Here is a 12,566-nt window from a genome sequence, read left to right as displayed (position 1 = left end):
TCCTGGACCATCGCAGGTCCACCTAAACAGAAGTAAGCACAACATGTCATGAAGAGGTACCCCATGTGCCTTCTCTCTGGGCTTAGAGGCCAAGCATCTGATAAACACATGCATGAGAGAGTGCAGCAAGGCGAGAGCCGCTCCTCCTAAATGTTTACCCGCTTCCTGGTTTTGTTTCTTTTACTTTTACTTAGTAAACTAGGTTGACTTGCTTAAAGCACACAGGCAGTCATACTTTGCCTCAACTACATCATAAAAAGGACTTAACAGAAGATATATTTTGTTTTTCAGACAAGTAAGAAGATGCCTTAGCCTCATAATCATTTCAAAATTTCTTAACCAAAAGAATACAAGAATACCAGACACCAGTGACCAGCAGGTACTGTGCACTGAACTTAATTAAAAAAAAGATTGTGCGGTTTGCTCTAGAGTTTTAAGTGCTTATCGAAGGAGAGGGTTGTTTGAAATTGAAGGACAACATAATAGGTTCACTTTTGCATTTTGACCATTAGCAACTAATCTTGTTCTGCTTCACATCTTAATTCTGTGAAGCTGGTATTTGCTATTGTTCAGCAGCTCTGCAAGATGACAGTTATTTCTAAAATGTTGTTGACAAAAAATATTATAGTTCTCTACATACAGGTCTTCAGTTCCTTTGGTTGTTTCAGAGCTTATTTGTGTTTTATTTTGTAATACATGTTTTGGTTCATAGAATCATAAAAAGTAGGGCTAGAAAGGGCATCCGGAAGTAATCTAGTCCAACCCCCTGCTCAAGGCAAGATCATCCTTGCTTAAACCATCCTATACCAGTCCTCGTCTGACCTATTCCTAAAACAACACAGTGCAGTCTTATAGTTGAGGAACAAGGTTACTACCCAAAGACACCAGAAGCATCTTAACTTGCCACAGGTAAAACAGGGGATGAGGACTGTCAGTGCCCTGCTGCAAGGGTTGTTAAAATGCACTTGAGAGATCCAAATAAAGAAGGCCCTGTTCCCTGCTACTGATGAAAGCAAAACCCCTACCCTTTACCATGGGATAAAATTTCTTCACCCCAAATGTAGTGATTGGTTCCATCATGAGCAGAGGGGCAAGATCATTTAGTCAGGCACCTCTGAGTTGAATTCCCACCAAGAGCATTGGCGCAGTCCAGTCTCAATCCCCAGCCTGGGCTGCAGCCAGGACCCAGTGCCTCTGAGACAGCAGGGAGTGGGGGGAATGACAACAAAACACCCAAACCATGGCACCTATAGCAATAGGAGGGGAAGAAATTCTTTCATAGTCCCATGTAGCAACCAGCAAAGCCCAGAACCATGAGACAAACCAGACACACACTATTCTACTGTAATCTGAGGGCAGCAAACATAACTCCGCACATCAGATCTGTTTTCACATGCAGTTTTCCCCTGCTTCAAGTTGCCTTTTGAGTCTGCTTTTGGTTGTTATCAGTATTGGTTTAATAATGCAATGCATAATAACTTGGTAGCTTGTGAATAATTAAACATCAGTATGAAAGCTGCCTCCTTCATTTAAAACCCCTGCTCTTAGATATTTTGTTCACTGAGAAGAACTCAACAATTTTTTAGTGGTAGTTTGTGTTGAATTTTGCAATTGAGGCGGTACCAACTTCTTTTTTTGCTTGGTTTTTATATAGCTCTCTCACCTGTATCAGTATCTGGTGTACATAAAGCCTTCTAGTATATTAAAGAAGAAGTTAGAAGAAAGAATGGACCAGCAGGGTGACCTCACTGGAGAATACCTTCAGACAGAGCTAGAGCAGCAGGTATTTGAAGCTGATTATTTACAGTTGTGTGCCTGTGAACATGTTCTGCCTCCATTCAGTGCCTGGAGCAATCTCTGCATACAATGTCTGGCAGCATTTTGCCTTTAGTGTTCTACCATCCAGCTAGGTTAACTGAAATGGTATGTTGTATTATCCATCTGATATTGTGGCCCTAATGCACATGTGGAATACTTTGTGTGCAGTAAGATGCACTGTGCCCAGAGGGTGTGTACGTGAAAGGAAAGGTTTATATTTCTCTATTTGAAGATGGGGATTTGGACATGTGTGTTACATGACCTTTCTGCAGTCACAGAGTCTTGAAGCAGGACTTGGAATTGGGGCAGGAATTGGACTCAGTTTCCTGTTTCCCAATTAAGTGCCGTAACCACAAAACCATCCTTCCTCTCAGATTTCAAAAAGAAATACTTTCATTAACCTTTTCTCAGCCTAAGGAAGATGCCCTTATTAATTCTGAGTATTTCATCTTATCCAGAAGTTCTCCCCTCTAATAATTTCATACTGTGCTTGTATTAGTAGCATGGAAACTGCTGTTGCTTGAGAATGTTTCAGAATGTGTTTTGATTTGAGGCTGGATGATAGAAAAATAGTGTGCCCATTGCATGTATCCAGTGTATCTAGCTATAGTAATTAAGTGAGTGCATTTGTGTCTACACCTAACTGCTGAGACTCAAGTTCAAACTTGTAATAAACATTTTTTGGCTGCTTTTTAGGCTTACTATCTGACCTACATTCTTCTTCACTTGGTCAGTGAAGTTTGTTGCTTTGATGTTCTGAATTCTAATCAGAGGGTAAGTTACTGGTTTAATTGATGGATATTTATGGAGGAAAACTGTTCGACTCATAATTCCGTACTAATAAAGTGTCTCATTCGTGATATAGTATCAGTTAGAGCTGGTCAGGGGAAGGCAACTTCCTTTTTATGTTAACTTGTATAGCTTCAAAATTTTGATTCTCCTCCTGAATAGAACCCAAACCAAAAAGTCTTTAAAAAAAAAATGATGGAGAAATAGCGTTGAAAGACCTTGGTGAGGGTCAGACATCTGGCTGTGTTATTTTGATCTGTCCTTGGAAGTGACTGAAAGAGTACACCCTGGAGCTTTTTTCCCTTAAATCACTGTATTGCAGATGTTTTCCATGGGAGTCGAAACATGTTTTGATTTGGGGGAAAAAAAAAGTGTCCAATGTTCTGATGCGCTGTAAATGCCAAACTTACCAACAAAGCAAGTTAAATTCCAAAGTGTACAACTGAAAGCTAATGTTGCAGCTCTTGTGAGTAACCTAGGATGCCAGAAATCATTTACTGAAGCACTATCAGGAGATTGTTCCTCTTTTAGTCATCCGACCTTTCAGTATTTCTCCACAGTGAATTTAATTGCTTATTGCAAGGTAATTAATGTTGCAGAATTTCCATTCTTGGAAGCGAAGTGCAGATTGGACAAATGCTAGCGTAGGCTGCTTTCATTAGGGATGATCCTGCCTTGAGCCAGGGGCTAGGTGACCTCCTGATGGCTCTTTTAGTGTGAATTTTCTAAGGTCATCTGCCATTGAGTCTCTGTGGATCTGCGCATAGCTGCTAAGTAAATAAATCTGACCCTCCTTCCTCACCACCAAAGTTAATGCTAGTAAAAGATGCATTGGAAGTGGTGGCGACTAATGTTCTATAAGCATCTGTTCTCAAATTCTTTCTAGAAATAGTGTGAGAGGTTTTTAAAAAATATATAATTGTACTATACATCCTCCAATGTCATTAATGAGAGATGTAACTGAAAATTCTCTCCTCTGCTCTTTAAATGAAATAAATCTGACTATCTGATGCCCCTGGAATAGGCATTAGGCAAACTCACCTGGCCCTGTGAGCTGGATGAAGGGTGTGGGGCCAGTCAGCAGGCCACATCTGGGCCCACAGATGAGCCTGCATACCCTGGTTAGTCCAGGACATGGGACTGCCTTAGGTGCGCCTGTGTTGGACTGGCCCTGCATGCTGAATCTGGAGCATGGTCTGAAGGGCCAATCCATATCCAGCCTAGACCCAGCATGCAGAGCCTGTCTGGTGCACGTGCTATGTGCAGTGCATGCCTTGGACTGGCTCTGCATGCTGCATGCCATGAGTGCCAGGCTGGGGCCAGCGCATGCTACATGCAGCACGTAGGGTCAGTCTGACGTCCACAGGCAGCACTGGGCAGGATAATAAAGCTCTGCAGCCAAATCTGGCCCATTGGCTGTGTCTTTAACACAGGATGTCCTTGTATAAAGCCTACACCTTAACACAGCCCCCATCATTATTGGGCTGATCCTAATTTTGCAACTCGCTGAAAACTCTGCAGTGCAGATTCTAGTTGTTATTCAAGAATGAATGATTCATCCCTGCCAACTGGCCCTCTGCTTCATTGCCTGCTAGGAGAGTTACCACTAGCTATAAAGGAAATGCCCAGTGGTGACCTGACTCTCACCTCTGCTGAACAACTGTACTTCTAATTATTGTAACTTTAGAGCAGTGGGAGTCAACCTTTTTGGCAGGAGTGCCCCAAAGTAGACTTGCAGTCTCCCCAAGTGCCACACTGATTGCTTTCCCTTACCCAGTCTGCTGCTCAGCTTCCTGCTCCCTGCCCTGTGCTGCCTGTCTGGTCTGATGTTCTGTTCTCATCTCGGTCCTATTTGCTGTTGTGCTGCCTCCCCAGGTTGCTGTGCGCCGCTCGGAGGATGCCTGTACCACTTACGGCACCTGTGCTTGTCATCCTTGCTTTAAAACATTCCATGGAAAAATGAGTCTGAATGGCGTTGCTGTTAGCTCTTCTAGGGCCTAAAGGATTTGTAAACTAGCTGGTCAAATTTTGGATTATAATTCTGCTTTGAATAGGACCTTTTTGGAAATGCTATTTAAAAAAGTTTAGTGCTGGTTTAACCAGATCCCACTAGCATCTGACATCAGCGGCCAGGAATTCTGCTAGCTCTAGTTTGTGTCATCCTACCTAACATGTATTTTGGGGAAAATGCTTCAGACTTTTAAAAATTGTTAGGAAATGGCCCAGTCAAGATAACCCTTTCAGTTTTGTCTGTTTTTACTGTTTGTTGAAACTTGAAATTCTGGGATAATAGATTTAACAGCCCTGCATTTTATTTGTATTTAGCAACACTTACTGAGGCTCAGCAGTGCCCTAGATAAACATGTGAAGTGTGATATTAGGGAAGATGCAAGACTGTTTTACAGAACTAAGGTAAGTGTGCCTGTGTATTGACTTGCATTCTCGTTTCCTTCCCCAGATCAGGAAGCCTTGAATTTTTTCTCCTGGTTTTCTTTTGTGCTGACTTTTTACACCTAAGCCCCAGTTCTGTGAAAACTTACACGTGTGCTTAATTACGATGGAGTGCAAATGATCTTGTTGCCATCTGCAGGACTGCTTTAATCATGCACTGTAAAAACCATGTGCAGCTACCTTCCTTCTGAATAAGGATCTCCTGCATAAAGGGACTCTCTGGAGCCAGTGATGGTGCTTAATTTCTTTGCTCGAAGGTCGTGGCTAGTGGTTGGGAAGTAGTCCTCTTCTGCTGTCCAGCTTAGACAAATGTATGCACTTAGCTAACCTGGTGGTTTTGCATTGTTCCCATGGCTTTTATTTTAAGTCAGCAAGCTAGTTAAAGACAAAGTTATTGATTTAAGTCACCAAAAAGATGATGCAGAGCGCCCCTTGGTTTGCTTGGTCATTTAGTGTGTGGTCTCAAGTCCCTGACCTTACTGTCTTTGCAAGATGGAGTAGCAAGCTGGATCAGAGTAGATGGATGGCATGATAGCCTTCAATTTTGAAGAGATGTTTCTGCTCAGTCAAGTGAAGCCTTTTTATTTTTTTTGCCACTTTTTTTTTTTTTAACAGTAGCTTAAAATTCACTAAATTCCTTCCTTACAGAAAGCCTCTTATTGACAGTTCATGCTTGATAGATGTTTGCAGCCAATACTGCACTTCAACAACAAGTGAATAAGTCTTTAACATGCACCATCCATACCCTTTGTATGTGCTTATTTCCATGCCCCTTGGGATGGGAAAGTTTGTATTACTGCTTTGCCCCAGCATGTCAGCTCAGTTTAATATTACAATGCAGCATCTCCCAGGTGGAAATATTTTGTTTGTGTGCTATAATAACACATAGACAAATTTTCATTGCTGAAGAGCTTATACCAAGTGCACGCTCAGGACTGGTTGCTGTAAAGCATGGCCTTTCTAATCAAGGAATGTTTATTTTTTTTTAAGATGGATGGCATCATTGTTGATACTTTATTTGGCCAGAGTGGTTACTATAGTGAGATCCCCTCATTCGCTGTCGCCAGCTACAAGACTTCCATGGCACTCCCTGTGCACCCCCAAATGAAATAGTTTGGGAGGCAGAGGTAGTTACACTGGTCCTGGGTGCCAGCATTACCTATGTGCCTGGCTGCATATGGAACTGTCTTGCTGTAGTATGTGCACGGGGAATATATGGCAGAGCAAGTTCCAAGTGATGGAGACCTAATATGCCATTCACTCGACTCCTGCCACATAACTGTTTTTAAAAGGGAGCTCTTCAGATGTTTCCTGAAAATCAATCTCGTTTGATTCTGTTTCATTTAATGGCTAGACCATTCAATTTTTATTAATTAATATGTAGGTTTTTTTTTAATTTGCAGGTAAAAGACTTAGTTGCTAGGATATATGGCAAGTGGCAGGAAATGATACAAAACTCTCGTCCTACTCAGGTAATGCTATTAAACCAGTTTTTCTTGTTGCAAAGTGTCAGGTTCATTTGAAAGTAGAACATGTTAATGTTTTAAAAAATAAAATCATTGCAGCTCAGTAAATTATTTAGTAGATGAGCATGCTTTTAGCTTTACAGGTAAGGTATTTGGGTGAAACCTTGGCTCTGACTGGTGCTAGAGACCAGGTAGCTACTTGTTGGGTATCGGAGAGATTTGGGGCTATCCTGTCGATTTCACGTTTTATATCATGGGACAATGCCTTGATACCAAGTAGTAGTCCCCCAAGTTATAAAATGTAACTAACCTTTGCAGAGGGAATTTTGTTTGTCTCAATCCAGTGATCTGAGAGAAGCTGCTTGTATTGAGTTAAAGCATGTATTATAAATGCTTGAATCTATGAGAAATGTAAAGCCTGTGTAATTAAGCACTGGCATCTTTCACACTTTGGCTCCTCTTGTTTTGCTGATGTGCATCATCATTTACAGCATTGGTGGAATGAATGAGATTTTTGGTGTGAAAGACTATACTATTAATGGAAACGAAGTAGAGGGTGACACTGTTGCAGAAGCTTCTGCAAATCGGTTTGTAAAAACTGTGGCTGCAACTTTCCAGCTCATTTAAAATGAGATCATGAGTTTGACTTGTGTCGGAAACCTGCTATTCATTGTTAAGCTTTTTCAATTAAGATTATACTGCAACCAAATCTGTAAATCCACATATCAGATGAAGCAAACCACTTGCCTGCTTTAATCTGTCAGAATAAAATTTCTATGTCTCTTTGAATTTGTTTCCTGCTTTGTTTTTTTGGTTTTTTTTCTCTTTAGGGGAAACTGCATGATTTCTGGGTGCCAGATTCATGAAACATCAACCAGGTCAGGGGAAAAAAACAAAGAAACTGAACAAGAGCTTCTTCTGTAACCAAGAAAGCCTTTGCAAGTTGAGTGAAAATTTCAGCATGGTTGAAACAAAAGCAGTCGGACGCTAGAATCAAAACATCAGCTTGGTACAGTTTGCAATTAAAAACATGCCTGTCCCATTGATTTGCATTATTTTGATAGATTACCTGTTTTTCAAACCTTGTATAAATGTAATATAAGAGAATTTGCTTCTCCTAATGGCTTGTCTGAATTGGCTGCTAATGTTTTAGTATATTGAAAGCCAAAAGGGAAGCTTTCTCATTTTACTTCCCTTGCTAAAAACCATTGACCTATAAAAAAAAACAAACAAACAAAAAACCCCTCTTTTAATAGATTTTATTTAAAAGAAGAAAAGAACCATTTGTTTTATTGCCTGTATACACCCGTAAGTATTGCAGTTGCACTGCTAGAGAAGGGAGCAACCCTTTAAACAGAATGATAGCATTCGGAAGCAGTATTAAGTCTGTCCTTTTCCATTTTTTGTGTGTATGTGTTTGTATTGAAGGGGAGAATTAGACAGACAGAAGTGGACTGAGAGATTGTTTGGCCTGCAGCTCTGCTTTCTATCCGTTCTGTGGAACAGACCTGGCATGGCCGTATGATGCCTTTTAATGGTCTGGAATGAACTGATCAAGGTGGGAATGGTGCCTGTCCAGATGAAAGTGATGGAGGCTGATGTGGAGAACAGCTGTTCTGGAGAACAGGCAGATTGATATAGCAAAATAAATGAGCTCAGCCACTGTGTATTGCCTGTTCCAGCATTTAAAGAGAAGCGTTACAAGATGCATTTTCCCTCTTCAGGTTGTAGAGAGCCTGGACAGGAGTGTGCGCGCACAGAAGACTTAATGGTTACATAAAGCCATATTACATGGGTAATTTTGCTGCAACTAGAGTAATAATTTCTCTGCCTGAAAGGCAAATTTAACTGCATAATCTGGCTTCAGCCCCTCTCTGTAAATGACTAGACTCTTAAAGATATCAATTTAGTTTAAATTTGGGAAAACCAGACCTTGCCGGTCTTCTACTTCCCGCCATCCCACCATCATCTTTATCCGCCTATGTAAAAGTAGTTGTAAAAGACATTTTATGCCTGCCCCTGTTCCTTAGTGCCAGGTTTTGCCCATACACACATTCTCAAAACTCCTGCTAAAATCTGAGCTGTGTATATAACAAAACAAGGGCAAAAGCCGTCCCCTTCTTTTGTGCTATGAGCAAACATTCCCACTTAAGTCTTATACTGTATTTAATCTGCAGACTCTATTTAAATTGCTAAATTGAAGGATTTGGTAGAAACACTACCTGATAATATCTTGTTAATTAAGGCAAGGTGTGATTTATTTTTTTTAATTTTTTTTTTTTAAGTTTATGCATTTCGTATTACCCTTTGTAGGTGAGCCTCTCATGATAAACTTCACATTCTGATTTCTTGCACAGATATAAGGCTTAAATTGAAAGAGAAATCCCCGCTGTAAATATTTAGGGAACTACAACAGAACGTTGGGGAGTGACTTTATTATAAGCTTAAAAATATTCTTACCTGATTTATTCACTTTTGAACTTTGCTGTTAAATTGTTTTTAAATTGCTATTTCTTGTCCTCCATTTTGGGTGTTAATGTGCTAATTATATTGAAGTCTAGAAAGCCAAAGCATCTATATACCTTTCATAGGACAGTCGGCCTGAATCTAGTAAAACAAGATTCAGGCTGATGGCACCATTCAGAAAAATAAATTTCTTGTTTCATGTCAATAGAAATTGGGGAGTTGAGGGGGGAAACTACTTTGGATATTTTTGTTTGGTTTAGTAGAACTATTTAAGGCAAAAAAATTATGGTGGCAATATAAAGTATGCAACTTCCTCTCTTTCTCTGCAGTCTGCCTTACTGGAACAATATATTAATTCTTTCCTTCATGTCAGTTACTGTTGTGAATATATTGTATGTAATTTTATTAGGGTTTATATTTTTTTTGCTAACATTATGTAAAGTTAAAAAACTATAGGATATACTGTATTCTTTACTGTAATTAATGTGTATATATTTTCTTACTATGTAAAGGTAAAGTGCATATCTTGTACATTTGGGGAAATAATGGGTCAAAAATAGTTTTTGACAACTAGTCTTTTTGTATTGCAGTTCAAAGCACATAAACTGCCAGTTTTCTAATTGAATAACCACTTTGATATTTACTTTTTATTTAATGGAGCTAACGAAAAATAAAACCAAACCTGTTCTTTTAATTATTCTTTGCATAGAAGAAGCAGGCATCAGTTTTCATTTTATGAGATGGCTGCAGGTCAGATTTGCTGTCTTATTACAGGGCTTGCTTGTTGCTTTTATGCACACAGTTAATTAGATTATTATAATTGGCGAATGTCTTGAAGTAACACTTGGCACAAGTACTCCTGCACTTTTTGCACTTATTTAAAAAAAAGGACAAAATGAATTAAGTGTCTCTTACTCCTCTCCCCCCCGCTTTCAACTTTTGTATACAATTGGTTTAATAGGTTCTTGGAGAATCAATATCAATCAGTGCCATGTCTGGTAATCCCAAAACGTGCTGCAGCGTCCTTCAGAGGCCCCCATCTGTCTCTGAAAGTGGAGTGCAACAAAGACCCGAGCCTGGTGCTGTTGGATTTTGCCAAGCCGTTGTACTGCCCCTCTGATTTTAATGCTCATCCAGAAAAACCTAATTGCAGATTAGTGTCACGTGACTTCTCTTGTCCTTGACTAAGCATTTTGCACTGAGGTTTATCTTTCAATATTATGCTGGCTTCCTTGAGATCCACTTAATTTAATTTCATGGGTAATTAGGTGCACTTAAAATTAAAGGACAACTACAAAAAAAAATACACTTATGCTTCTCTTTGCAACTATTTTTCTGATGAGTCTTTTGTACAGTTCATAAAAATAGGTCAGTTAAACTCTATTTTTAAACCTCTTTGCACAGTGGTGACAAGCCCTTGTGCATCCATCACTTAATACTGCCCAGCTTTTGAAATTGGATAATGGAACTGGGTTTTTTTAGAAACACCTAAATGATTTTACAGCTGCAGGTCCTATTGGCTTTCACTGGGACGTATGCTCAGTCGGCACTCCTGAAAATCCAACCCGTGCTGACTGTTATGGAAAGTTACTGACGTTTATGAAGCATGAATGAGCTCAGATGATCTTTGGAAGGTGTAGGGGAATTGGACCCTCAGGGATCTGCTGCTCATTGGTGACACTTCTGGCAAGAGCGTTGCACAGTCATTGGGTTGTGGAAGTGAGCCCTTCTGTACACGTAGTACAGAACTCGCCTATCCAGGTATTTTTAATCCATGAAGTCTCTTACTGCTGTCATCAACAAGGAATCTCTTTGCGCCTTCCAGAAGTGCTTGAAGCATCATGATTGACATCTGCTGTCTGTGGCTTGTTCTTTCTCTTGTCCTCTCCCAGGAAGAGAATTGTGTGCACAGGTTAGTGTGTTTCTTGGTAGGGCTTTTGCGTTTAATGTGAATTCTCTTCTGTCTCCATTAGACTGCAGCTTCAAGAGTCCCTTGCTGTTTGGAGCCATGAGGCTTGTGTGTGTGTTGTTTGCTTGAGGGTCTTCTAGGTTCGGTGTCTTTTGGACTTTCACGCATAATTTAGCGGTCGGGTCAAGAGAGCCTGGGTTGCTGGCGCCAGATATGAGCCTGGTAAGATGGGGTTATCTTCATGTGGTCTGTCACAAATTATTATGTTCTGCCACCATGGCAGGGGCACTCGGTAGCGCTCTGGTGGATAGAAAGAGCTGGAAGGCTACAAAACGAGAGAGGTGGTAGTGTTACCTTGCATCAAAAGCTCTCAGGCTGGGTTAACATTAAAAGATGGTGCTTGTTCTCAACTGTTACCTGTTATTATCTTGGCCTCCACCCTGAAAACCATCTGCTTGACATGCTTTGTCTAGGCAAGCTGTATGGGAGAAAATGTCTGTTAGGAGGGTGTTTTTATACGATTTTTATGCTAGTTTGATACTCTGATCTTTAAAAAAAGAATGTTTTCCTGTATGTTCAGCTGCAGGCACTTTATCTCCATTTCCTTCTGGCGCTCTGCACAGCTCGTATCAAATAATATCATGAAATGATGAGTGTGGGCCGGGAGTACGGAGTCTCGTTGGACTCTGTCGCAGCTGTGATGGAATGGTTGGTTATCCATAATGACTGGGAATACAGGCCCAGGGCCTCTCATTGTGTGTTCATTCACCCTGGCAGCTGCTTGCATGCACGCCAGTGCTATTTTAAATGCTGCTGAGAAAGCCAGAAGGATAAATGTGGCTGCTTCCCTGATCTTTGGGAGGATGTCTTTCACCACAGGTTCCAAATACACCTGGCTGAACAAGATGCAGGGCGAGGGCACTTGGAATTGGACTTGTTTTATGAAGAGGGCATGCTTAGAAAATGGGACTTCTGCACTCCGTAGGTCAGTGGCAGGGAAATCCAACTCTTATCTTGTCTGCCAAGTGCTGGCTGGAAGAAAAGAGCTAGCAGCTATGAGTGAGCAGTCCAGCTGCTTTTGAGATGCAGGGGATGGATAAAAGGATTAGCTTTCCCGTGCTGCCTTTGGTAGCAGCAGTCTCAGTCGTGTTCATAGCAGCGAGCTACTTTTCAAGCAGCGCTGCCTTTCTTCAAGTGTGTTGCTTTCTGCACTGAAAACTTACACAAGCTGTGTGGAAGAAAATGTTTGTCGGGTTGATTTTGATGCTTTGTACACTTCAAGGTTTCCCCCTTGTATAATAAACTACTTTTTTTTTCAGTATTTGGGCTTCAGCATTTTGCTTTGTAAGCTTCACAGAGCATGCTGTGTGCTTCCTTCTTGGTTGTTCCTACCCTGATCCTCTCTCTGGCCTCTAGGTTTTTATTCCCTCTCACCTCCCTCCTCTTCTCCCAACCTGGGGCGTAAGTCAGCCTGCCCAGCTGTTTGATCCAGCTAATGATGTCAGAACCAACTGTTTGGCAGGGAAAAAGGTAGTGGCTCCAGGCGATATGCTTTTAGTTTTGACTCAAGAAGGGCTGCTTAAAACTTGGCATGCTGCAACGTGTAGCGAAGCTTTTGATTTCCAGTGGGTGGTACACTTCTCCCCCCCTCACCCCTCCCTTCACCC

General features: G+C 41.0%; 1 protein-coding gene across 5 annotated transcripts in view; it reads left to right on the top strand.

The window, feature by feature from the left end:
* SLF2 (SMC5-SMC6 complex localization factor 2) overlaps nucleotides 1-12,200 on the top strand; it is a 54,459-nt gene extending 42,259 nt beyond the window's left edge. For all 5 annotated transcript variants that reach the window (XM_025201211.1, XM_025201212.1, XM_025201210.1 and 2 more), the window contains exons 15-20: nucleotides 292-379; nucleotides 1,655-1,783; nucleotides 2,515-2,592; nucleotides 4,933-5,019; nucleotides 6,462-6,530; nucleotides 7,355-12,200. In XM_025201211.1, the coding sequence (XP_025056996.1) occupies nucleotides 292-379; nucleotides 1,655-1,783; nucleotides 2,515-2,592; nucleotides 4,933-5,019; nucleotides 6,462-6,530; nucleotides 7,355-7,390 (487 nt within the window). In that variant the 3' untranslated portion in view covers nucleotides 7,391-12,200. The remainder of the gene's footprint in view (nucleotides 1-291; nucleotides 380-1,654; nucleotides 1,784-2,514; nucleotides 2,593-4,932; nucleotides 5,020-6,461; nucleotides 6,531-7,354) is intronic.
* The last annotated feature ends 366 nt before the right edge of the window (nucleotides 12,201-12,566 follow it).

Source organism: Alligator sinensis, unplaced genomic scaffold (genome assembly GCF_000455745.1).
Source record: "Alligator sinensis unplaced genomic scaffold, ASM45574v1 scaffold61_1, whole genome shotgun sequence".
Classification (NCBI taxonomy): Eukaryota; Metazoa; Chordata; order Crocodylia; family Alligatoridae; genus Alligator; species Alligator sinensis.
The sequence above is the reverse complement of the archived record's forward strand: the minus strand, read 5'-3'. Positions and strand labels throughout refer to the sequence as shown.